General features: G+C 37.3%; 1 protein-coding gene across 3 annotated transcripts in view; it reads left to right on the forward strand.

The window, feature by feature from the left end:
• LOC123559584 (SH3 domain-binding protein 5-like) overlaps positions 1-26,636 on the forward strand; it is a 218,352-nt gene that overhangs the window by 54,380 nt on the left and 137,336 nt on the right. For all 3 annotated transcript variants that reach the window (XM_053552560.1, XM_053552562.1, XM_053552561.1), the window contains one exon: positions 24,898-25,026. In XM_053552560.1, coding sequence (XP_053408535.1) covers positions 24,898-25,026 — 129 coding nt within the window. The remainder of the gene's footprint in view (positions 1-24,897; positions 25,027-26,636) is intronic.

Here is a 26,636-nt window from a genome sequence, read left to right on the forward strand (position 1 = left end):
CAGAAAACATTTTTAATTGCCCGAAATCATTTTGTTTATAAATATGATGTATTTTAGTTTATGCTTGATTCAACATTCAGTTATTTGAATGGTAGGCAACAAACCTACCCACACTATCCATGGGCAGGCTAAGCCAACGTAAGTGGATAACCATGTTACAATATTCAAGTAACTAGCAGACAGAAATTATGGGAGAAAACTGTAGAAAAAAGTAAGACCTATACCAGTATCTAGTTATATGCCAGGCGTGGGGTGCAAATTTGCACTACCCATTAAAACTTACTTTTTTAACCAGGGCCTTTAAAATCTTTAAAATATAGTGTAGCTGTTCAAATTTAACTGCAATAATGGATCAGCCTGGTTAGGCCCCCCCCCCCCACCCCTCACAAAAAAAAATGTGTTTCTGGTGGCATGGCCAAAAAAAAGTAGGGTCGGTAGGTCGGTATTTGTTTTTTTTTGCATTATGATCAAGTAAATGTAGCCTATTATCACAGTTCAGGGCGACGTGGACACAATAATCATCATCAACCCACCCGTGTTTAAAGCGAAAAAAAAAAAATATTAACAATTATCGGTAATTATTCTGTTGATAAACAAGTAATTGGCCTTGTTTTCATCATCAATTAAAACCCCCTCAAAGAGCTAAAAGAAGTGAGTCGGTATCATGGCATCTAAAGTGGAGATCAAAGGGGGTTTAGTTGCCTGAGATTGTCATGGCATTGCGTCATCTTTTCGCGCCATGTGACACATCACTGTCTGATCGTACAGCCTCGGTTCTTTAAATTGCTGAGAAGAAATCAGTAAAAAAGTATCTTCTTTAATTTTTTTAAAAGCGAATGCGCAATATCCCGTATAAACTGACAGGTAAATGTGTCAAACGATAATAGTAGATATCCTACCTCTGTGACCTATTTGCCCTCAAGGAATTTACGTTATTGTTTGAAAAGAATATCTGACATAGTGTCGAGTCAAAAAAGACATGTACAAAGATTCATTTACTTATTAAACTTATTAAAAACCACAGCAACATCATACTGCTTTATTTTAAAACAATCATTGCTTTTATTTACGTTCACGAGGTTCCGTAACCTATACATCCGCACTTGCAGAAATCTGTTTGCCAAAAATCGTTTTACTCGATGTATTTAAATTGCTGCCGCTTTTTCATTATTTAAGATTTTTTAATTCCGTTTTTTAGCTCATCTGATTTTTTGAAAAAAAATGATGAGTTATTGTCATCACTTGAGCGGTTGTCGGCGTCGGCGTTGCCTGGTTAAGTTTTATGTTTAGGTCAGCTTTTCTCCTAAACTATCAAAGCTATTGCTTTGAAACTTGGAATACTTGTTCACCATCATAAGCTGACCCTGTATAGCAAGAAACATAACTCCATCTTGCTTTTTGCAAGATTTATGGCCCCTTTTGTACTTAGAAAATATCAGATTTCTTGGTTAAGTTTTATGTTTAGGTCAACTTTTCTCCTAAACTATCAAAGCTATTGCTTTGAAACTTGGAATACTTGTTCACCATCATAAGCAGACCCTGTACATCAAGAAACATAACTCCATCTTGCTTTTTGCAAGATTTATTGCCCCTTTTGGACTTAGAAAATCAGTTTTCTTGGTTAAGTTTTATGTTTAGGTCAGCTTTTATCCTAAACTATCAAAGCTATTGCTTTAAAACTTGCAACACTTGTTCACCATCATAAGTTGACCCTGTATAGCAAGAAACATAACTCCGTCCTGCTTTTTGCAAGATTTATGGCCCCTTTTGGACTTAGAAAATATCAGATTTCTTGGTTAAGTTTTATGTTTAGGTCAACTTTTTCTCTTAAACTATCAAAGCTATTGCTTTGAAAGTTGCAACACTTGTTCACCATCATAAGCTGACCCTGTACAGCAAGCAACATAACTCCATCCTGCTTTTTGCAATAATTATTGCCCCTTTTGGACTTAGAAAATCATTTTCTTGGTTGAGTATTATGTTTAAGTCAACTTTTCTCATAAACTATCAAAGCTATTGCTTTAAAACTTGCAACAGTTTTTCACCATCATAAGTGGACACTGTACATCAAGAAACATAACTCTATCCTGCTTTTTGCAAGAATGATGGCCCTTTTTAGACTTAGAAAATCATGGGTAGGACAATATTTCTATTACACAAAAAAAATCAGATGAGCGTCAGCACCCGCAAGGCGGTGCTCTTGTTGTACTTTCTTGTCAAAAGTCTGAATTTTATGACCATAGTATGTATTATTTATTTACTTTTAGAAATAAATAAATAATTAAGATCGCACTGTTTGAAATTTTACAAATAATTGTATGAAACTTCGATCGTTTTTATAGAATTTTGCCTACATTTCTGTCGACATCTTATTAAAATCATTATAGAATTCAAACTGTATTATTTCTAAAGCGGTGCTGAAAATTTGAAGCGATTATATTAAAAAATGAATGCACTACAAGTGTTTTTTTTGTATATGTGTCGATAAACATTTAAGTAACAGCGATACGATAGGTCGCACGTGCTCGTGGAATGGAAAATTACTGGCATGACGTTTTGATATCTTTACGATTCGCGGGTAAATTCCAGTCAATCCAGGTAATTTTTAGGGATGTAATATCTGAATTTTGTAAAGTTACTTTATATATTGTAAATCTGAAGTCATCAATTCATGCATAAATATACCAAAGCTTGTATTTAGGATGTACATTTCAGATTCATGAAGTTCTTTTTGTAATTATTGTGAAAATTAAGGGATTTAAATTTCGGAAAAATGGCTGACCGGTGTTATGCGGACCGAAAATATCGTTGTCATTTAAAAGGAAACATCAGGTAAATCGGTGAAATTTCACGCTTTTATTATTAACATGTTTGAAAACTTAGTAGCCCGAAGGACTACCCAGCTTGGGAAATTCGGTAGTCGGTCTGAAAAACTGGTAGCCTCAGGCTACCAGGCTACCGTCAAGATCGAGGCCTGCGTCACAGCAAATTTCTTTACTCTAGCACCTGTATTTGCAAATGGAATTTTAATTTTGTGGTTGTTTAGTAATCATTGTAAGTCATTTGTTTTTCTAAGTCCACAAAAAAACTCCTTACCAGGTAGAGATACATTAAAATACACCTAAAATTTGAAAGTAGCATCTATGTTGTACCACAGAAAAGTGGTCTTGTTTTTTCCCTACGGTCAATTATAAAAAAGTTACAATATAAGTTATTTATAGTAACAACTAAGGGAAGATAATCTTAAAAAAAAATCCAAAAAAAAAAAAATCCAAAAAAAAATTGTAAGTCCACACAAAAATCTTTACCAGGTAGATCTAGAGATTGGTCAAAATACACCTCATAATTGGATGTAGCATGCATGTTGTACTACAGAAAAGTGGTCTCGATTTTTCCCTACGACTAGTAATGAAAAAGTTACAATATAAGCTATTTATAGTAACAACAAAGGGAAGTAATTCTAAAGAAGGGAACTGCGCATGACACTTCGTCTCATGATGGTGTATAATTGTGCCAAGTTACATCAAAATCCCACCATGCATGAAGAAGAAATGCTTCGGACAAAGTCATTCTTGTATCTGACCTTTGGCCTCTAAGTGTGACCTTGACCTTTGACCTAGGGACCTGGTTCTTGCGCACGACACTCCTCCTCATGGTAGTGAACATTTGTGCCAAGTTATATCAAAATCCCTCTATGCATGAAGAAGAAATGCTCCGGACAAGGTTTTCATTCTTGTATCCGTTGACCTCTAAGTGTGACCTTGACCTTAGACCTAGGGACCTGGTTCTTGCGCATTGACACTCCGCCTTGTGGTGGTGAACATTTGTGCCAAGTTATATCAAAATCCCTCCATGCATGAAGAAGATATGCTCCGGACAAAGTTTTCTTTCTTGTATCCTTTGACCTCTAAGTGTGACCTTGACCTTAGACCTAGGGACCTGGTTCTTGCGCATGACACTCCGTCTTATGATGATGAACAATTGTGCCAACTTTCATCAAAATCCCTCCATGCATGAAGAAGATATGCTCCGGACAAAGTCATTCTTGAATTTGACCTTTGACCTCTAAGTGTGACCTTGACCTTAGACCTAGGGACCTAGTTTTTGCGCATGACACTCCGTCTCATGATGGTGAACAACTGTTTCATCAAAATCCCTTCATGCATGTAAAAGATATGCTCCGGACAAAGTCTGTGGACGCCGCCCGCCCGCCAGGGGCGTTCCCATAATACGTCCCGTTTTTTCAAACGGACGTATAAAAACCACTATTTTGGCTATTTCAAGGGCCATAACCACTCTGTTATAAGCACAAAGATTCTCAAGAAGAATGCCAAGTGTGAAAGGTCATGATAAAGACTCAAGCAAGGTTTCATGAATTAACATAAAATACTTTTTGAGCTAGGCACATAATAAGATGAAAATGTGCATTTTTTTTACTATTTCAGGGGCTATAACTTTAAAAATAGGGGGTGGAGCCGGCCAAAAAATGAGAGGTGTGCAAGTTTATATCATGATAAAGACTTTTGCAAGTTTTCAAACATTTATATTAAATACTTTTTAAGCTAGGTGTGTCAAAAGGTGAAAATGTGCATTTTTATACGCCCGTTTGAAAAACGGGACGTATTATGGGAACGCCCCTGGCGGGCGGATGGGCGGATGGGCGGGCGGGCGGGCGGGCGGCGTCCACAGACCTTGTCCGGAGCATATCTTCTACATGCCTGGAGGGATTTTGATGAAACTTGGCACAGTTGTTCACCATCATGAGACGGAGTGTCATGCGCAAGAACCAGGTCCCTAGGTCTAAGGTCAAGGTCACACTTAGAGGTTAAAGGTCAAATTGAAGAATGACTTTGTCCGGAGCATATCTTCTACATGCATGGAGGGATTTTGATGAAACTTGGCACAGTTGTTCACCATCATGAGACGGAGTGTCATGCGCAAGAACCAGGTCCCTAGGTCTAAGGTCAAGGTCACACTTAGAGGTCAAAGGATACAAGAATGAAAACTTTGTCCGGAGCATTTCTTCTTCATGCGTAGAGGGATTTTGATATAACTTGTCACAAATGTTCACCACCATGAGGCGGAGTGTCATGCGCAAGAACCAGGTCCCTAGGTCTAAGGTCAAGGTCACACTTGGAGGTCAAAGGATACAAGAATGAAAACTTTGTCCGGAGCATTCTTTCTTCATGCATAGAGGGATTTTGATATAACTTGTTACAAATGTTCACCATTATGAGGCGAAGTGTCATGCGCAAGAACCAGGTCCCTAGGTCTAAGGTCAAGGTCACACTTAGAGGTCAAAGGATACAAGAATGAAAACCTTGTCCGGAGCATTTCTTCTTCATGCATAGAGGGATTTTGATATAACTTGGCACAAATGTTCACCACCATGAGACGAAGTGTCGTGCGCAAGAACCAGGTCCCTAGGTCTAAGGTCAAGGTCACACTTAGAGGCCAAAGGTCAGATACAAGAATGACTTTGTCCAAAGCATTTCTTCTTCATGCATGGAGGGATTTTGATGTAACTTTGCACAATTATACACCATCATGAGAGGAAGTGTCATGCACAGTTCCTTTCTTTAGAATTACTTCCCTTTGTTGTTACTATAAATAGCTTATATTGTAACTTCTTCATAACTAGTCGTAGGGAAAAATCGAGACCACTTTTCTGTAGTACAACATGCATGCTACATCCAATTTTGAGGTGTATTTTGACCAATCTCTACCTGGTAAAGATTTTTGTGTGGACTTACAATTTTTTTTTGATATTTTTTTTTTTTTTTTTTTTTTTTTTTTTTTTTAAGATTAACTTCCCTTAGTTGTTACTATAAATAACTTATATTGTAACTTTATTATAATTGACCATAGGGAAAAACCAAGACCACTTTTCTGTGGTACAACATAGATGTTACTTTCAAATTTTAGGTGTATTTTAAGGTCTCTCTACCTGGTAAGGAATTTTTTGTGGACTTAGGAAAACAAATGACTTACAATGATTACTAAACAACCACAAAATTAAAATTCATTTGCAATACAGCAGCTAGAGTAAAGAAATTTGCTGTGACGGGCGTATATTGTGACATTCTGGCACTCTTGTTTACTATTTTAGGGGCCATAACTGAAAATAGGGGGCAGAGCCAGGCAAAAAATAGGTGTGCAGGTTCAAATAATGACAAAGACTCATACAAGGTTTAATCAATTTATATGAAATACTTCTTGAACTAGGCATGTCACAAGTTGAAAACATACATTTTTGACTATTTCAGGGGCCATAACTCTGAAAATAGGGAGTGGAGCCAGACAAAAAATAGGAGGTGCACAGGTTCATATCATGATAAAGACTCATACAAGGTTTAATCTATTTATATGAAATAGTTTTTGAGCTAGGTGCGTCACAAGGTGAAAATGTGCATTTTTGACTATTTCAGGGGCCATAACTCTAAAAATAGGGGGCGGAACCAGACGAAAAATAGGAGGTGCGCAAGTTCATATCATGATAAAGACTCATGCAAGGTTTCATCAATTTATATCAAATACTTTTTGAGCTAGACATGTCATAAACTTCGGACGCACGCACGCACAGACGCACGGACAAGACTAAATCTATATGCCCCCCTACCACTCATGGGGGGCACAAAAAATGTTTCGTGATGTAGTCAAAAGAAGTCCAAAGTATACTAATTTTTCAGTGTCTGGTGCATTTTCTTGTAGAACAAGTGCTTTAACCACACTCACTGCTAAAATGCACTCTGAATAAAATGAAACAGTTTTCATGTTTATATTCAAACCATAGTAAGAACAGAAAGTAGAAAATTCAGTGTCCAAACAGAAACAATTATGCATCCTTTTTGAAGTAGCAGACCACCAGAGAGAAATTTCAAATACTCCATATAATACCATCAACTTAGATATTTGACATGTAGCATTGTATAGTGATCCTCTTCCAAGTTTGTTTTATTCAGGCCCACCTTCACAATTGCCCTTGCTCTGAAATACACTGCTATTGTACTTTTCAAGTTTAAAACTTTTTAAAACTGCTTTTTTTTTAGCGCTAGAATAACACTCATATAAAACTCTTAGAAGTCACATTTTCTACTTGATCTTCATAAAAATTTGTCAAAATGGTTGTCTCAATGAAATCAAGGCCAACTTAGATTCTAACTTATCAGGGGTTAGAATTAGGTCAGGTGAGTGATACAGGGCCTTCAGGGCCCTCTTGTTTATTTTATTTCATTTTTAATTTTCCATCAATATTTATAATCAACATGTGAAGTTTTGTACCCTCACCCCTCGTCCGGTCAGCCCCGCTGCTCTCCAAAAGAAAGCATTCATTTTCTGTTAAAATGATTTTGACTAATGAAATTATTTGCTTCTAGGTAACATCCTTAACTTTTTAAAACTGCTTTTAAGCTCACCTGAGCAATGCTCAGGTGAGTTTTTCTGATCGCTTGATGTCCGTCGTCTGTCGTCCGTCGTCTGTCAACATGTGAAGTTTTGTACCCTCACCCCTCATCCGGTCAGCCCCGCTGCTCTCCAAAAGAAAGCATTCATTTTCTGTTAAAATGATTTTGACTAATGAAATTATTTGCTTCTAGGTAACATCCTTAACTTTTTAAAACTGCTTTTTAGCTCACCTGAGCAATGCTCAGGTGAGTTTTTCTGATCGCTTGATGTCCGTCGTCTGTCGTCCGTCGTCTGTCAACATTTAGCTTGTGTATGCGATAGAGGCTGTATTTTTATGCCCCCCTTTGAAAAAGGAGGGGTATATTGTTTTGCAGATGTCGGTCGGTCTGTCGGTCGGTCGGTCGGAATGTAGACCTATCCGTTTCCAGATGATAACTCAAGAACGCTTTGGCCTAGGATCATGAAAGTTGATAGGGAGGTTGGTCATCACCTGCAGATGACCCCTATTGATTTTGAGGTCTGTATGTCGAAGGTTATGGTCACAGTGACCCTGAATAGTAAAATGGTTTCCGGATGATAACTCAAGAACACTTGGGCCTAGGATCATGAAAGTTGATAGGGAGGTTGGTAATGACCAGCAGATGACCCCTATTGATTTTGAGGTCAGTATGTTAAAAGTCAAGGTCACAGTGACCCTGAACAGTAAAACAGTTTCCGGATGGTAACTCAAGAACACTTGGGCCTAGGATCATGAAAGTTGATAGAGAGGTTGGTAATGACCAGCAGATGACCCCTATTGATTTTGAGGTCAGTATGTTAAAGGTCAAGGTCACAGTGACCCTGAACAATAAAACAGTTTCCGGATGATAACTCAAGAACGCTTAGGCCTAGGGTCACGAAAGTTGATAGGGAGGTTGGTCATGACCAGCAGGTGACCCCTATTGGTTTTGAGGTCAGTATGTCAAAGGTCAAGGTCACAGTGACCCTGAACAGTAAAAACAGTTTCTGGATGATAACTCAAGAACGCTTAGGCCTAGGGTCACGAAACTTGATAGGGAGGTTGGTCATGACCAGCAGGTGACCCCTATTGATTTTGAGGTCAGTATGTCAAAGGTCAAGGTCACAGTGACCAGGAACAGTAAAATGGTTTCCAGGCAATAACTCAAGAACGCTTGGGCATAGTGTCAGGAAAATTGATAGTTAGGTTGGCCATGACCAGCATTGATTTTGAGGTCATTAGGTCAAAGGTCAAGGTCACATTGGCCAGGAACAGTTAAATGGTTTCTGATCTTCTTGTCCAAAACCATAGGGCCTAGGGCTTTGATATTTGGTATGTAGCAAAATCTAGTGGTCCTCTACCATGATTGTTCAGATTATTTCCCTGGGGTCAAATATGGCCCCACCCCTAGGGTCACATGGTTTATATAGACTTATATAGGAAAAAAATTTGAAAAACCTCTTGTCCAAAACCACAGGGCCTAGGGCTTTGATATTTTGTATATGACATCATCTAGTGATCCTCTACTAAGATTATTCAAATTATTCCCCTAGGGTCAAATATGGCTCTGCCCTGGGGGTCACATGGTTTACTTATACTTAAATAGGGAAAAACTTTGAAAATCTTCTTGTCCAAACCACAAAGTCTATGGCTTTGGTATTTTGTAATGTAGCATCATTTAGTGGTTCTCTACCAAGTTTGTTCAAGTTATCCCTCTCGGGTCAAATATGGCCCTGCCTCAGAGGTCAAATGGTTCATATAGACTTATATAGGGAAAAACTTAGAATTTTCATGTCCATAACTTACATCATTCAAATTTGGACCACATGTATAGTTTTGTGTGGCAAGATGAACCTTGACATGAGTTGACCTTGATCTTGACCTAGTGACCTACTTTCACATTTCTGTACCTACAGCCTTCAAATTTGCACCACATACATAGGTTTGTGTACTGAAAAAAACTTTGACCTTGTTATTGACCTAGTGACCTACTCTCACATTTTTGAAGGTACAGGTTTCAAATTTGAACCACATGCATAGTTTTTTGTTCCAAAATAAAATTTGACCTTGATTTTGACCTAGTGACCTAGTTTCACATTTCTCAAGCTACAGCCTTCAAATTTGAACCACAAGCTTACTTTTGTGTACTGAAATGAACTTTGATCTTGAGATTGACCTAGTGACCTACTTTCACATTTCTGAAGGTACAGGCTTCAAAGTTTTACCACATGCATAGTTTTGTGTTCCGAAATAAAATTTGACCTTGATTTTGACCTAGTGACCTACTTTCACATTTCTCAAGCTACAGCCTTCAAATTTGAACCACATGCATAGTTTTGTGTACCGAAATGAACTTTGATCTTACGATTGACCTAGTGACCTACTTTCACATTTTTGAAGGTACAGGCTTCAAATTTGGACTGCGTGCATATTTTTGTGTTCTGAATTTAAATTTTACATTGATTTTTATCTATTACCTAATTTCACATTTCTCAAGCTACAGCCTCCAAATTTGAAGCACATGCATAGTTCTGTTTACCGAAATGAACTTTACCTTGAAATTGATCTAGTGACCTGCTTTCACATTTCTCACGCCACGGCTTTCAAATTTGGACCACATACACATTGTTTTGTACCTAAATGAAATTTGACTTTGATTTTGACCTTGAGCTAGTCTTGAAATTTGGAACATTCAAAAATGGCTCAGTGGATGGCGCCAAGATCAATCTGTAATCTCTTGTTAGGTTAATAGGTTAAAGGTCAAGGTCAGATTAAACCAGAATGGTAGTACTTTTGTTTACAGTAAGCATATAATTTCTGTTCCTTGTGCAATTACTAAATGCATCAAGGGGGGCATTTCGTGTTCGACGAGCTCTTGTTCAATTAATCTTCATGAATATTGGTCAGAATGATAACCTTGATGAAATCGAGGCCGAGTTCGAAAATGGGTCATCTCGGGTCAAAAACTAGGTCACTAGGTCAAATCAAAGAAAAACCTTGTGTATGCGATAGAGGCTGTATTTTTCAGTCAATCTTCATGAATATTAGTCAGAATGATAACCTTGATGAAATATAGGCCGAGTTCGAAAATGGTCATCTCAGGTCAAAAACTAGGTCACTAGGTCAAATAAAAAAAAAAACCTTGTGTATGCGATAGAGGCTGTATTTTTTAATTGATCTTCATGAATATTGGTCAGAATGATTGCCTTGATGAAATCGAGGCCGAGTTCGAAAATGGGTCATCTCGGGTCAAAAACTAGGTCACTAGGTCAAATCAAAGAAAAACCTTGCGTATGCGATAGAGGCTGTATTTTTCAATTATTCTTCATGAATATTGGTCAGAATGATAACCTTGATGAAATCTAGGCGGAGTTCGAAAATGGGTCATCTGGGGTCAAAAACTAGGTCACTAGGTCAAATCAAAGAAAAACCTTGTGTATGCAATAGAGGCTGTATTTTTCAATTGATCTTCATGAATATTGGTCAGAATGATTGCCTTGATGAAATCTAGGCCGAGTTCGAAAATGGATCATATCGGGTCAAAAGCTAGGTCACTAGGTCAAATCAAAGAAAAACCTTGTGTATGCGATAGAGGCGGTATTTTTCAATTGATCTTCATGAATTTTGGTCAGAATAATTACCTTGATGAAATCTAGGCCGAGTTCGAAAATGGGTCATCTGGGGTCAAAAACTAGGTCACTAGGTCAAATCAAGGAAAAACCTTGTGTATGCGATAGAGGCTGTATTTTTCAACTGATCTTCATGAAATTTAGCCAGAATGATTACCTTGATAAAATCTAGGCCAATTTCGAAAATGGGTCATCTGGGGTCAAAAACTAGGCCACTAGGTCAAATGGAAGAAAAACATTGTGTATGCAATAGAGGATGTAGTTTTCAATTGATCTTCATGAAATTTGGTCAGAGTGATTGCCTTGATGAAACCTAGGTCTAGTTTGAATATGGCTTATCTGGGGTCAAAAACTAGGTCACTAGGTCAAATTAAAGAAAAATCTTGTGTATGCAATAGAGACTGTTTTTTTCAATTGATTTTTATGAAATTTGGTCAGGATGATTGCCTTAATGAAATCTAGGTCGAATTTGAACATGGGTCATCTGAAATCAAAAACTAGGTCACTTGGTCAAATCAAAGAAAAAACTTGTGTATGTGATAGAGGCTGTATTTTTCAATTGATCTTCGTGAATTTTGGTCAGAATGATTGCCTTGATAAAATCTAGATAGAGTTTGAACATGGGTCATCTAGGGTCAAAAACTAGGTCATATCTAAGAAAATGCTTGTTTTATCGCAAGAGACCAATTTTTTGGTCCAATCTTAATGAAAATTGGTCAGAATATTTGTTTCCATGAAATCACTAGGTCAAACATGTTTTACACTGTTATGGTGTGTTTCTTAGGTGAGCGACCTAGGGCCAACTTGGCCCTCTTGTTTTTTTAGCGCTAGAATAACACTCATATAAAACTCTTAGAAGTCACATTTTCTACTTGATCTTCATAAAACTTTGTCAAAATGGTTGTCTCAATGAAATCAAGGCCAACTTAGATTCTAACTTATCAGGGGTTAGAATTAGGTCAGGTGAGCGATACAGGGCTTTCAGGGCCCTCTTGTTTATTTTATTTTATTTCATTTTTAATTTTCCATCAATATTTATAATCAACATGTGAAGTTTTGTACCCTCACCCCTCACCCGGTCAGCCCCGCTGCCCCCCCTTCCCTTCCCCCCACCCCTGAAAAAAAAAAAAGCATTCATTTTCTGTTAAAATGATTTTGACTAACGGAATTATTTGCTTCTTAATAACATCCTTAACTTTTTGCCGCGTAAACTTTTTTGCCATTCCTTACCACAAACCCTTTGGGCGGGGGATACCAATTCATTGAATTTGCTTGTTGCCCTAGGTTCAAAAGTGTGTGTGTGACGTATGTAATATAGGTTAACATAGAAGAAACCTAACTCTGTACTTATACAAGCATACTTGAAGCCTTGTACACAGGTGAGCGCTTTAGGGTCAGTGACCCTCTTGTTTGGTTAAAATTTCATAAAACTTTTACTGGCAAAGCGTTAGTTCAGAGTGAAGCACTGAGAAAAGAGTGTGCTGTCTTACGAACGACTCTTGTTAGCTCACCTACCACATAGTGACAGGGTGAGTGTTTGTGATCGCATTTTGTCCGTTGTCCGTTCACAATTTCTTGTGAACATGATAGAGACCTCAGTTTTGCAATCAATTTTAATCAAACTTGCACACAACTTGATTTGGCATAATATCTCAGTCCTTTCGAAAACTGGCCAGATCCCATCATGGTTTTCAGAGTCATGGCCCCTTAAAGGGCCAAAATTGGCTATTTTTGGCTTGTGAACACGATAGAGACCGCATGTTAAAATCAACTTTAATCAAAGTTGCACACAACTTGTATTGGCATAATATCTCGGTTCCTTTTGAAAACTGGCCAGATCCCATCATGGGTTCCAGAGTTATGGCCCCTTAAAGGGCCAAAATTTGCTTTTTGAGTCGGCTAAACGCTGAAAGCGTTTGACGAGTCCTTGCTATCGCTCGATTTCTCATTCTCATTAAATGGCCTCACAACACAGCGAATTGATGTACTTCCATTAGATTGTCTCTAATTTCAAAGAGTTCATTGATCAGATGAAGTTCAGTTATGTCAATCCAATTTGCTATGACCAATATACGATGTAATCTGTCAAATTTATGAAGTGTAATTGTGCAATACTCGAAAAAAGCCAAGTATTTTCTTCCGCGGTAACTCATTAAGCATAAACACGCATAGCGATTCTGCGGGATTTGGTAATACATTTGCGCATATGATTATGGTGACTAATTTTATGCCCTTTTGTCACAAAATAGCAATTATGATGTTCACAAGTTCAAATAAAAACTGCATATTAACTTATTAGCCAAATTATTCATTTGCTACCCTGTCCGTTTCAAAAAATAATCTTTAAAATCATTCTGCAAATAACAAATTTATTGCGCTGTGCATTTCATGAATTGCGCAGGCTTACCAAGCTTGCGTAACATCCAGCGAAAGACACAATATAGTTCCAGAACATAGTGTTAGTATTTTATTGAGTCGGGTACCTCTGAAAGCATTGGCATGTCTCTTAACAAAGAGTTTACCACATCGATGAAATTAAATTGACAGCTTCATTTTAAATGGCCCGAATAAGATATGTACAGTACGTTAATTCTTCCGCGAGACTTCGCGGATGAATCCTAATTACATTCTGGGCACTTGTCGGCGAACATGGGTTGAATTTTGCAGTCAGTAAGCGGATAAATTATCGGGAGAAGAAGCTCTTACTGGTTTGTTTAATTATGTCTCCCCCAGGAGACATATTGTTTTTGCCCTGTCAGTCCGAAGAGGTCATGAAGAGTAGATGACCCCTAATGATTTTGGGGTCACTCCGTCAAAGGTAAAGGTCACAGGGGCCTGAACATGGAAAACCATTTCCGATCAATAACTGGAGAACCACTTCACCCAGAATGTTGAAACTTCATAGGATGATTGTACATGCAGAGTAGATGACCCCTATCGATTTTGGGGTCACTCCATTAAAGGTCAAGGTCACAGGGGCCTGAACATTGAAAACCATTTCCGGTCAGTAACTTGAGAACCACTTGACCCAGAATGTTGAAACTTAATAAGATGATTGGTCATGCAGGGTAGATGAACCCTAACGATTTTGGGGTCACTCTGTGAAAGGTCAAGGCCAAAGGGGCCTGAACATTGAAAACCATTTCCGGTCAGTAACTTGAGAACCACTTGACCCAGAATGATGAAACTTCATAGGATGATTGGTCATGCAGAGTAGATGACCCCTAACGATTTTGGGGTCACTCTATTAAAGGTCAAGGCCACAGGGGCCTGAACATGGAAAACCATTTCCAATCAATAACTTGAGAACCTCTCAACCCAGAATGTTGAAACTTCATAGGATGATTGTTCATACAGAGTAAATGACCCCTATTGTTTTTGGGGTCACTCCGTTAAAGGTCAAGGTCACAGGGGCCTGAACATTGATAACCAGTTCCGATCAATAACTAGAGAACCACTTCACCCAGAATGTTGAAACTTAATAAGATGATTGGTCATGCAGGGTAGATGAACCCTAATGATTTTGAGGTCACTCTGTGAAAGGTCAAGGCCACAGGGGCCTGAACATTGAAAACCATTTCCGGTCAGTAACTTGAGAACCACTTGACCCAGAATGATGAAACTTCATAGGATGATTGGTCATGCAGAGTAGATGACCCCTAACGATTTTGGGGTCACTCTATTAAAGGTCAAGGCCACAGGGGCCTGAACATGGAAAACCATTTCCAATCAATAACTTGAGAACCTCTCAACCCAGAATGTTGAAACTTCATAGGATGATTGTTCATACAGAGTAAATGACCCCTATTGTTTTTGGGGTCACTCCGTTAAAGGTCAAGGTCACAGGGGCCTGAACATTGATAACCAGTTCCGATCAATAACTTGAGAACCACTTGACCCAGAATGTTGAAACTTCATAGGATGATTGAACATGCAGAGTAGATGACCCCTATTGATTTTGGAGTCAGTCAATTATAGGTCAAGGTCACAGTGGCCTGTTCATGTAAAATCATTTTTTGGAAATAACTTGAGAACCACTCGACCTACAATGTTGAAACTTAATAGGATGATTGGACATTCAGAGTAGATGACCCCTATTTTTTTTGAGGTCACTTGATCAAAGGTCAAGGTCACAGGAGCCTGAACAGTGACTTGAGAACCACTAGGCCCAGAGTGTTGAAATTTAGCGGGATGACTGGACATGCCAAGTAGATGATCCCTGTTGCAGCCAACCATCAGTGTCTCTTTGGCTTTCGCTCCTGACCCCTATTGACTTTCTTCCTATAGGACTTTGCATTTGGGGAGACATGCGCTTTTTTACAAAAGCATTTTCTAGTTACTACTGATTTTAAAAACGACTTATTTCTTATTTTTCGAGAAATAAACAAATCGGCGAAACATTAAATTGTAGTTTCGTGTAGTTTTCAAAATCGAAAGTAGATCGTCTATGTTAGACTGCTTTGACGAAATGGAACAATTTTTTATGAAATGATTTAAATAAGAGGTAATTTCACCGTAAACTTCAATGTCAGATACTGCCAATTGCTGCTAACCTGTCTTCGTATCATAACAATTTGTAAAACATATTGTTGAAACTGGAGATTTTGGTTGTTGTTGTTTGGCGGTATAAAGAAAAGTGTAATCGTAAACGGATATAATATTTTGGGTAAATATCGAGCTGTGTTATGAAATTCTAACATTCAAGTAACAGACATGATAGATATTATTTAACAGAAATGATTCAAGAATTTATTTTTATAACACGTACATAGAATCTATATCAGACTTATATTCTAGTCCTGATGCATGACCTAAAAGTAAAAATATGAAGTGACAGTCATTCATACTTTGGATATTGTAATACTAAAAAGAATCTAGGTTATATTTAGAATTTGAAACATAAAGTTTTCAGTTAGAAATCGCACCAAAGGCTGTATCAAGGGTCTGCATTTTCAAAATTTTCTTGTGGTGATACCCCTTCCCTACTTGCAAGAGTGGGTATCCTCCCACACCCTTCTCCCATATTGCCACTTTACAGTTTGAAACATTTGCCCTTTTACCACCTGCCACAATGCCCATTCCAAAATCTGACTGCAGTTCAAAGCGGGAAGGAACACCCCTCCCCACACCCACTCTGCTACCAACCACGTAAAAATGGCTCGAACATTTTTCAGCCCAGACTGGGCCTGTCTGTCTACATGAATCAAAATGGCTAATTGAAAGTGCATAGACTTGGGGACTACTGACATGGTTTTGAAGGGGTTAACAGGTCTGAAACAGAATAAATGATGGTTTTAACTAAAAAAGAACTGCATTTATTAATATCGGTTATCTTTTCCGAAATTGGTAGCTAATCGGAGTAACTTCCTTTAGTTTCGAATGCGCAATTTTCCTGTCAGTGTAAACATTCATGACACTATATATTGACACTCAGCAACATTTACATATCTTTAAACGCAAAAGTAAGTATACTTTAAATTCACATCCCTTATAATATGATTGAACAATACCTAGCATGTGACACGGTTATCGCCAGCCCATTATCTGTAAAATATCTGAACAGTTCTTTCGTCCATCCGTTACAAATTGTATGTGGCAATCCGCGCTATAAAATTTCAATATATAAATTGTCATATTCAAATTTTATCATGTGCGAATATATACCAGCCGATAATTGCCTGTTTTGGTAATGCCGGAGGCAAATGTTTACTGGAAAAATATTTATTATCAAGGGCAGTATCTTAGTGTCAGCTGTCAAATTGTAGTTTGTACTTTCAACATTTTTATTTTTGCGAACCACTCTTCAATTTTAGAGAAATATATTGGGTTTAAATACTTGTATAATGTCAATCAAAGTTTTACTAGGCATCGACTGAATGTCCATTTCATCTATTGTAACAAAATCTCTGTTCAGTTTGGGGAAAAAAGCTAAAAACAAAGTGAAACTGATAGACTATACTACCGGTACATCAATCATTAGCCGACTCTCAGGCCCTTCATGCCTTTGATTTTGGCTTGTGAACAAGATAGAGATCACATTTTGCAAATTTTGAAAATAAACTATGCGATTTTATATTTCATTTGAAGTGTCTATGTCAGAGTGTTACAAAAAGAAGCTGTGGTTATAGCAAATAAGAGCTTCTCATACATCAGTTGTAAAATAATTCTATTAATTATTACAAAAAATAAGTGGTGATGTATATACCGGTAGTAAAGACGGTAAAATAATATATTATTGACTATTTGAGTTTCAAATTTATAATTTTTATAAAAGGTAAAAAAGTAATTGGGATATGTTAAAATATTTTGTTTAAATAGATATATAATACGTACAAATTCCATAAATATGTAACATATAGTAACATATAAATATATAAGAAAATATAATTCTTTTGTAACGAAAATTAATAATTTTCGTCAGAGAAATGCTGAGGGTGACATAATTGGTTTCAGTAGAAACTGTGCTGCATACTTCTGCTGGTGCATGACCCGTCATTACAGAGCCAGGTATGTTGAAGCAATACTTCAGAATGCAGACATGAATAGAGAAGACCTGTCCGAACACAAATAAGTATAACCTGCTCAGATACATAGGAGTGAAGAAGAAGTTATTAAGGTTATAATGGCATAGAATCCTTCACGAACCCATTCCATGCTGAAAAAAACTAATATGAACTTTACTGTTTGTTGTCTAGTATTCCTGCGAAAGCAGGAGTCACTCATGACCTTAAGGCAACTGAAATAGATGAAAAGACAATGGATAAATTTATCAAAAGAAGATTGATAGAAAAATCAGTTCCTTTCTGTGACCCCATAAATGAAAGCAAACTTAAAACATTTGCCACAGCTGAAGTACAAGGAAAGTAACCAATTTCTAAAACAAAATACCACAGATAAGAGCAGAACATAACGTGTATGAACAATTGGTACTTTTGGCTGTTGAGCATGACACAGGTCTAGAATTGACACTTTCTTTTCCTCTAAGACCTGTCCCCTGGCTGTTATAGCTACTACAGATGGAATGCCAGTGAAAACAGACATTTAGTCAAAACTACTTCACGATGTAGAGGCTAACCAGCCGTCCAAAGAGATGACGTTGTTTTGGTGTTTGACGGTTACGCCCTGCTGCAAAACGTAGTAACCATCCCTGCAACATTCCAAGACCTAGCCAAAACTGTGTTCAGTCAACTACCAAAGACAGCTCGAAGTGTTGATTTTGTAACTGACACTTAAGTCCTCAGTTGATCAAATCATATGAGCGTTGATGACGTAGATCTGGTCCAAAATTCAAACTGTCAGGAGACAAATCCAAAACACCATGTGACTGGAAAGCATTCTTGTCAAATAGTGAAAACAAAACACAGTTGATCAATCTGATTTTTGAACATTGAAAATGTGATTCTTATGCACCAAGTTGAAGGGAATACTATTGTATTTTGTCAATGGTGAGAAGTGTTATTTACTCACAAATGAAGATGGGAACAAAGTTCAAGCTCGACTTTATGTACCACTGTACTCTACACAGGAAGAAGCAGACACAAGAATAATGTTCACTGCTTAGACATCAGTACTACTAGCACTACACGAAAGACGACAATCAGAGTTAGATCCTTAGATACAGACGTGTTTGTGTTATTGGCAACAAATACGAAGTACTGTTTTATTTGACATGAGGAAAGGCAACAAGGGACACCTTTTAAATGCTCACAACATCTATAAAAGCAAAGGAGAAAGAATCTCCTCAATTTTGTCTGCAAAACACTGTCTGACTGGTGGACACAACAAGTGCTTTTGTTCGCACAGGGAAAGTAGCATCGTTCAAATTAGTAGAGAAAAAAACGGATATGTTGCAACATTAGCGGAAGTAAGTCATACACACCACTGTTCTGATGACCTCTTCAACAGCATTGAAAATATTGTCTGTCCAATCTATGGATACAAAGACTTCAATAACATCAACAAATATGTGACATGTTTCTTGAAAAGTATCAAGTATGTGCTGGCAATGTCCTGAGTACATATAATAATTTGGACATGAATCTATTGCCACTGTGCCATTGCTACTTAAAATGCACATGAAACGTGTGAACTATCAATTGTTCTTTGGATTCATACTCATGAGAACTACCCAATTCTACCAAAAGGATATGAAAGTGGATGGAAATCTGGATCAGAACATTTGTTGCAATATGATTGGTGTTCCGACAGTACCTCAAGAACTAGCTGAAATTATTTGTGACACACCAGCAACATGTGACGAGGATGACTCTGATGATGACTATGAAGAAGTAGAGATGACCAATATAATTGACACCATAATATACGAAACAGACAGTGATTATGACGACTTAGATGACTGAAAATATAAAACTGAAAAGAACTGTTATTAGCAGTAAATACTAAATTGCTTATTACAAGGTAGCAGAAGAATGATTAATGCTGCAACTTAATTTTTTCTCATTTCTGATTCATGTGAATTGATTTGGTTAAGCAGATAAGCAGTTGTAAGCATATATTTTTCAGTTACTAAAATACAAATTCAGTAATGTATCGTAACTTAGGTTACAATGTCAGTGCTGTGCTACATGCATTTTTATATGAAACTAATGCAAACTTGATAAGATACTCACATAATCTAAGTCTAAACATCATTATGAGGATTACATAAACAATCTATTGACTGAGAAATGAAAAGTTATATCGTGAATTTTAGTAACGTATATAATAATGGTAACGTACTTGTTCTTAAAACTATTGAACGATAAATTCTTAAATAATATGGATATGAAATTAATATATTTTAGACATATCAGATATTTTCTGACAATTAAACCTATTGAAATAATTGATATGAGTGTTTTTTTCTTAAACAAATGGTAACGTAAATAACAAAATGAAATGATCGAATGAGAGAACAAAACTAAGCAGGGAACATTGCCAACAACATATTTTGCATATCACTGAACACACTTGCTAATGATTTTGGTTGTTTCTACAACATAAATAAAAATCACCATATTCCAGATTTATCATGTATTAAAAAAATGTTAAGGTAACTTAAATAACATGCTGAAATTCATAGAGAACCCGCTTGCCAGATGGCAGAATTCAGAAGTATGATCTACAGGCAAGGGGCTTCAAAAATAATGGGGTCTATAAAAATTCCTAGATGGGGGAGGGTTTCACCTTCCAGCTGTAGGCTTATTTATTGCATTAATTAAGTTTTTATCCAAACATAGCAGTTATGTAAGGAAACAATGTCAATCTATTTGATACTAACAGTTTCAAACACAAGCTTTCATTAAACCTATCAATAATCCTGTGTTTCATGTTTTAGTTGAATCTGAAGCTTAGTTCATGGAAGAATATTTGAAGTACGGTAAAAGTTATAATATAATATAAAATAATTGCAGCTTTCTTCCTCCTCTAACACTGTGTATTGACTTATCCAAATGTGTGTTGTCTGAAATACCCTACAGTTTTCGCCAATAGCGGATGTATTTTTGCAAGTTTTGCAAGTATTTAATTGAAATAGCCTAGCTACTCCATGCTGGTTATGGAACAGACAATATAAATTGTTGAACATGTTCTGCCAGCGACCTTTTAATTTCGTTTCAACTGAACAGACTTGTCAATTTCTGCTGACTGATTTTGTTTTAGTTGATGTCAAAATTGATTACATTTAATATAAAACTTTGTTAAATTGTTATATAAAGTATTTGAGTGTGTTGTATTTCCCCTCAACATAAAATGTGTTTTGCAAAAAATTGTTGTGCACAATTTGACAGTAAGTGGTGGTAAAATGAGCCGATTGTTTGTAAGACTGTCCGTATACACGTTCCGCAACTACACTGGGACCCCGTTACAACGCTGTCGTCGGGGTCCAAGGTTCGAGACCCGCGGATCTAGCGGGGTTAAATTTATAACGCAGGTTGATCGTATCAGCGGTATATGCAATACCCCACCCACCGGTAACGTATTTTGGACGCTGTTTTATTAGCTCACCTGTCACAAGGTGACAAGGTGAGCTTTTGTGATCGCGCGGTGTCCGTCGTCCATCCGTGCGTGCGTGCGTCCGTCCGTAAACTTTTGCTTGTGACCACTCTAGAGGTCACATTTTTCATGGGATCTTTATGAAAGTTGGTCAGAATGTTCATCTTGATGATATCTAGGTCAAGGTCGAAACTGGGTCACGTGCCATCAAAAACTAGGTCAGTAGGTCTAAAAATAGAAAAACCTTGTGACCTCTCTAGAGGCCATATATTTCACAAGATCTTCATGAAAATTGGTCAGAATGTTCACCTTGATGATATCTAGGTCAAGTTCGAAACTGGGTCACGTGGGGTCAAAAACTAGGTCAGTAGGTCTAAAAATAGAAAAACCTTGTGACCTCTCTAGAGGCCATATTTTTCATGAGATCTTCATGAATATTGGTCAGAATGTTTATCTTGATGATATCTAGGTCAAGTTCGAAACTGGGTCACGTAGGATCAAAAACTAGGTCATTAGGTCTAAAAATAGAAAAATCTTGTGACCTCTCTAGAGGCCATATTTCTCAATGCATCTTCATGAAAATTGGTCAGAATGTTCATCTTGATGATATCTAGGTCAAGTTCGAAACTGGGTCACGTTGGGTTAAAAACTAGGTCAGTAGATCTAAAAATAGAAAAACCTTGTGACCTCTGTAGAGGCCATATTTTTCATGAGATTTTCATGAATATTGGTCAGAATGTTCACCTTGATGATATCTAGGTCAAGTTCGAAACTGGGTCATGTGCGGTCAAAAACTAGGTCAGTAGGTCTAAAAATAGGAAAACCTTGTGACCTCTCTAGAGGCAATATTTTTCAATGGATCTTCAAGAAAATTGGTCAGAATGTTTACCGTGAAGATATCTAGGTCAAGTTCGAAACTGGGTCACGTGGGGTTAAAAACTAGGTCAGTAGATCTAAAAATAGAAAAAGCTTGTGACCTCTCTAGAGGCCATATTTTTCATGAGATCTTCATGAATATTGGTCAGATTGTTCATCTTGATGATATCTAGGTCAGGTTCGAAACTGGGTCAAGTGGGGTCAAAAACTAGGTCAGTAGGTCTAAAAATAGAAAAAACCTTGTGACCTCTCTAGAGGCCATATTTTTCAATGGATCTTCATGAAAATTGGTGAGAATGTTCAGCTTGATGATATCTAGGTCAGGTTCGTTACTGGGTCATGTGCGGTCAAAAACTAGGTCAGTTGGTCGAAGAATAGAAAAACCTTGTGACCTCTCTAGAGGCGATATTTTTCAATGGATCTTCATGAAAATTGGTGAGAATGTTCACCTTGATGATATCTAGGTCAAGTTTAAAAGTGGGTCACGTGCCTTCAAAAACTAGGTCATTAGGTCAAATAATAGAAAAACCTTGTGACCTCTCTAGAGGCCATATTTTTCAATGGATCTTCATGAAAATTGGTCAGAATTTTTTATCTTGATGATATCTAGGTCACATGTGCTCAAAAACTAGGTCACTATGTCAAATAATAGAAATAACGATGTCATACTCAGTTGAACACTGGGTCATGTGGAGATAGGTGAACGATTCAGGACCATCATGGTCCTCTTGTGTTAATAAGAAATAAGAATCGTATAAACGGGACATTTATTTACCTTAAATGCTACTGAAAATTACATTAAAAGAATTATAATGCTGTGTCATCTTCTCATTTTGTCGTGATTATAAAAGAAAATTTGATTTGTGTATCCCGGAAGTAAACATATATAACGCTGTGTGAGGAATGCGCGGTCGTGAGAATTACATATGCACTGCAATTGCACTGGGGGTTTATGTAACTAAAAGAGAATCGCGGACAGTCTTAAAAAAAAATAATTTTGAATAGATTTACATGAAGGAAATCGATAAATAAGATAGAAATTTTTTAAATCAGCGTCGTTGATATACGATATTAAAAAGGGAGCACATTCTCAGTAAGGCTTTCAGTGCCTCGAATCTTCGTTATTTCCGATGAATTGAGTGTGATGATTACGAAAAACGGCTGCATTTTATTACAAAAATTTGATTTTTTATTCACTCAAGTGATCTCGTCATCTGCTTAATTGGTGCAAACTTAAATGGTTTGATAGTTGACTGACCAATGTTACACGCTTGTTATGCAAACAATCTAATATTGACACGGTACTGATTGCATAATTGTCACATGTCTACATGTATTGAAACTTAAACAAAGGCGATACGCAAACAAGTAAGCAAGCAGACGATTATTGATTTTTGTGACAGTTGTCATGGAAAGGTGTTAAAGTACACAGGTACTTGTAGTTTTAACGCTGGTTATGATCAAATTAAGTAGCATCCGCGGTTTTTTTTTTTTTTTTTTTTTTTTTTTTTTTTTTTTTTTACCCTCTAAAATTTGGGCGCCAAGGCCATACAGCGTTATACCGAGGACCGCGGTATATCGAGAAGCGTTATAACGGGTTTCGAGTGTATAACAGTATCGATTTTACTTCCAGCATGATCAAAACAGGTAATTCTCGGCTGGTTATGTTTGAAGGTGATAAGACGTGTACATGTATAACAATTTGTTATTGAAATTTTTTAGCTGGGCGCTAAGATATTTTAGCTGGGCGTAGCGCCCGGCTGAAAAGGCCTGTGGATAACTATGAACACACCCTTAAAACATGCATGTTTAAATAAAATAATTGTGTGATGGATGGAATTTCATAATTATTAAGTTATAAGCTCGCCTGAGTAATGCTCAGGTGAGTTATTGTGATTGCTGGACGTCCGGCGTCTGTCTGTCTGTCGTCTGTCAACATTTAGCTTGTGTATGCGATATAGGCTGTATTTTTCAACTGATCTTCATGAAATTTTGTCAGAATGATTACCTTGATGAAATCTAGGCCAAGTTCGAAAATGGTCATCTGGGGTAAAAAACTAGGCCAATCAAAAGAAAAACCTTGTGTATGCGATAGATGCTGTATTTTTCAATTGATCTTCATGAATTATGGTCAGAATGATTACCTTGATGAAATCTAAGCCGAGTTTGAAAATGGGTCATCTGGGTTCAAAAACTAGGTCACTAGGTCAAATCAAAGAAAAACCTTTTGTATGAATAGGGGCTGCATTTTACACCAGATCTTCATGAAATTTGATCAGAATGTTTGTCTGGATGAAATCTTGGTGGAGAATGAATATGGATTACCTAGGGTCAAAAACTAGGTCACCCGGTCAAATTAAAGAAAAACCTTGTGTACACAATAGGGGCTGCATTTTACACACGATATTCATAAAATTTAGTCAGAATGATTGCCTTTATGAAATCTAGATCAAGTTAGAATATGGGTCATCTTGGGTCGAAAACTAGGTCACTAGGTCAAATCGAAGAAAATCCTTGTGTATGCAATAGAGACTGTATTTTTCAATTGATCTTCATGAAATTTGGTCAGAATGATAGTGTTGATGAAATTAAGGTCAAGTTTGAATACGGGTTATCTGGGGTCAAAAACTAGGCCGCTAGGACAAATCAAAGAAAAAAGGTTTTGTATGCGATAGAGGCTGTATTTTTCAATTGAGGTTGATGAAATTTGGTCAGAATGATTGCCTTGATCAAATCTAGGTCAGGTTCAAATGTAGGTCATCTTGGCTGAAAAACTAGGTCACAAGGTCAAGTTGAAGAAAATACTTGTTTACACTTAAAAGACTATTTTTGGTCCAATCTTAATGAAAACTGGTCAGCGTATTTGTTTCCATGAAATCACTAGGTAAAACATGTTTCTCAGGTGAGCGACCTAGGGCCATCTTGGCCCTCTTATATTATATATGACATCTGTACCAGAAGTAACAATGATAATGAAATTCGAATTATACCTTTCAGGATGCAAGGGCATCGTTCAGGCAAGCATTGACAGATTCTACATACAAACTTGATGCCCTTGCCAAGAAACTTGGATCCTGTGTTGAGAAAGCCAGACCATACTATGATGCTAGGCTTAGATCTAAAGAGGTAGTTTATAATTCTTCATAGATTTGTTGCCATTGAAATACAGGGTGCAGTACAAGGTTCTGACCCACACCTTTAAGGCTTTACACCATCAGCCCCCTGCCTATATAAGGGATATGATAGAAGTGTATAAACCGGTAGGAAACCTAAGATCGCAAGACACGCTGTCACTGGTTATGCCAAAAACTAAAGCCATATTGTACGGCAATGGCAGCTTTTTGTTCACTGCTCCAAAGCTTTGAAACTCCCCGTCAAGATCAGGGAAGCTCACACGCTAGCTGCTTTCAAAAGCCTGCTAAAAACCCACTTCTTTGTACAGCATTTCTTTAAAGTTCCATTATTTCTCAAAATCAGAGATTTTTAGTGCATAAAATTAACATCTGTTTGTGTCTACATGATGGTTTTAGAAGTCCTGTTCAACTGCGCAACAATAGGTTTACTATCTCCTATCTAAAAATTCTAGTAGTTTCATACAGACTTGTGTTTTTAGCTCACCTGTCACAAAGTGACAAGGTGAGCTTTTGTGATCGTGCAGTGTCCGTCGTCCGTGCGTGCGTAAACTTTTGCTTGTGACCACTCTAGAGATCACATTTTTCAGGGGATCTTTATGAAAGTTGGTCAGAATGGTTATCTTGATGATAACTAGGTCAAGTTTGAAACTGGGTCACGTGCAGTCAAAAACTAGTTCAGTAGGTCTAAAAATAGAGAAACCTTGTGACCTCTCTAGAGGCCATATTTTTCAATGGATCTTCATGAAAATTGGTCAGAATGGTCACATTGATGATATGTAGGTCAAGTTTGAAACTGGGTCATGTGCAGTCAAAAACTAGGTCAGTAGGTCTAAAAATAGAAAATCCTTGTGACCTCCCTAGAGGCCATATTTTTATTAGCTCACCTGAGCAATGCTCAGGTGAGTTTTTCTGATCGCTCGATGTCCGGCATCTGTCGTCTGTCTGTCAACATTTAGCTTGTGTATGCGATAGAGGCTGTATTTTTCAACTGATCTTCATGAAATTTTGTCAGAATGATTACCTTGATGAAATCTAGGCCAAGTTCGAAAATGGGTCATCTGGGGTAAAAAACTAGGCCAAATCAAAGAAAAACCTTGTGTATGCGATAGATGTTGTATTTTTCAATTGATCTTCATGAATTATGGTCAGAATGATTACCTTGATGAAATCTAAGCCGAGTTTGAAAATGGGTCATCTGGGTTCAAAAACTAGGTCACTAGGTCAAATCAAAGAAAAACCTTTTGTATGCAATAGGGGCTGCATTTTACACCAGATCTTCATGAAATTTGATCAGAATGTTTGTCTGGATGAAATCTTGGTGGAGAATGAATATGGATTACCTAGGGTCAAAAACTAGGTCACCCGGTCAAATTAAAGAAAAACCTTGTGTACACAATAGGGGCTGCATTTTACACACGATATTCATAAAATTTAGTCAGAATGATTGCCTTTATGAAATCTAGATCAAGTTAGAATATGGGTCATCTTGGGTCGAAAACCTTGTGACCTCTCTAGAGGCCATATTTTTCAATGGATCTTCATGAAAATTGGTCAGAATGGTCACATTGATGATATGTAGGTCAAGTTTGAAACTGGGTCATG

This window comes from Mercenaria mercenaria, chromosome 10, assembly GCF_021730395.1.
Source record: "Mercenaria mercenaria strain notata chromosome 10, MADL_Memer_1, whole genome shotgun sequence".
Classification (NCBI taxonomy): Eukaryota; Metazoa; Mollusca; class Bivalvia; order Venerida; family Veneridae; genus Mercenaria; species Mercenaria mercenaria.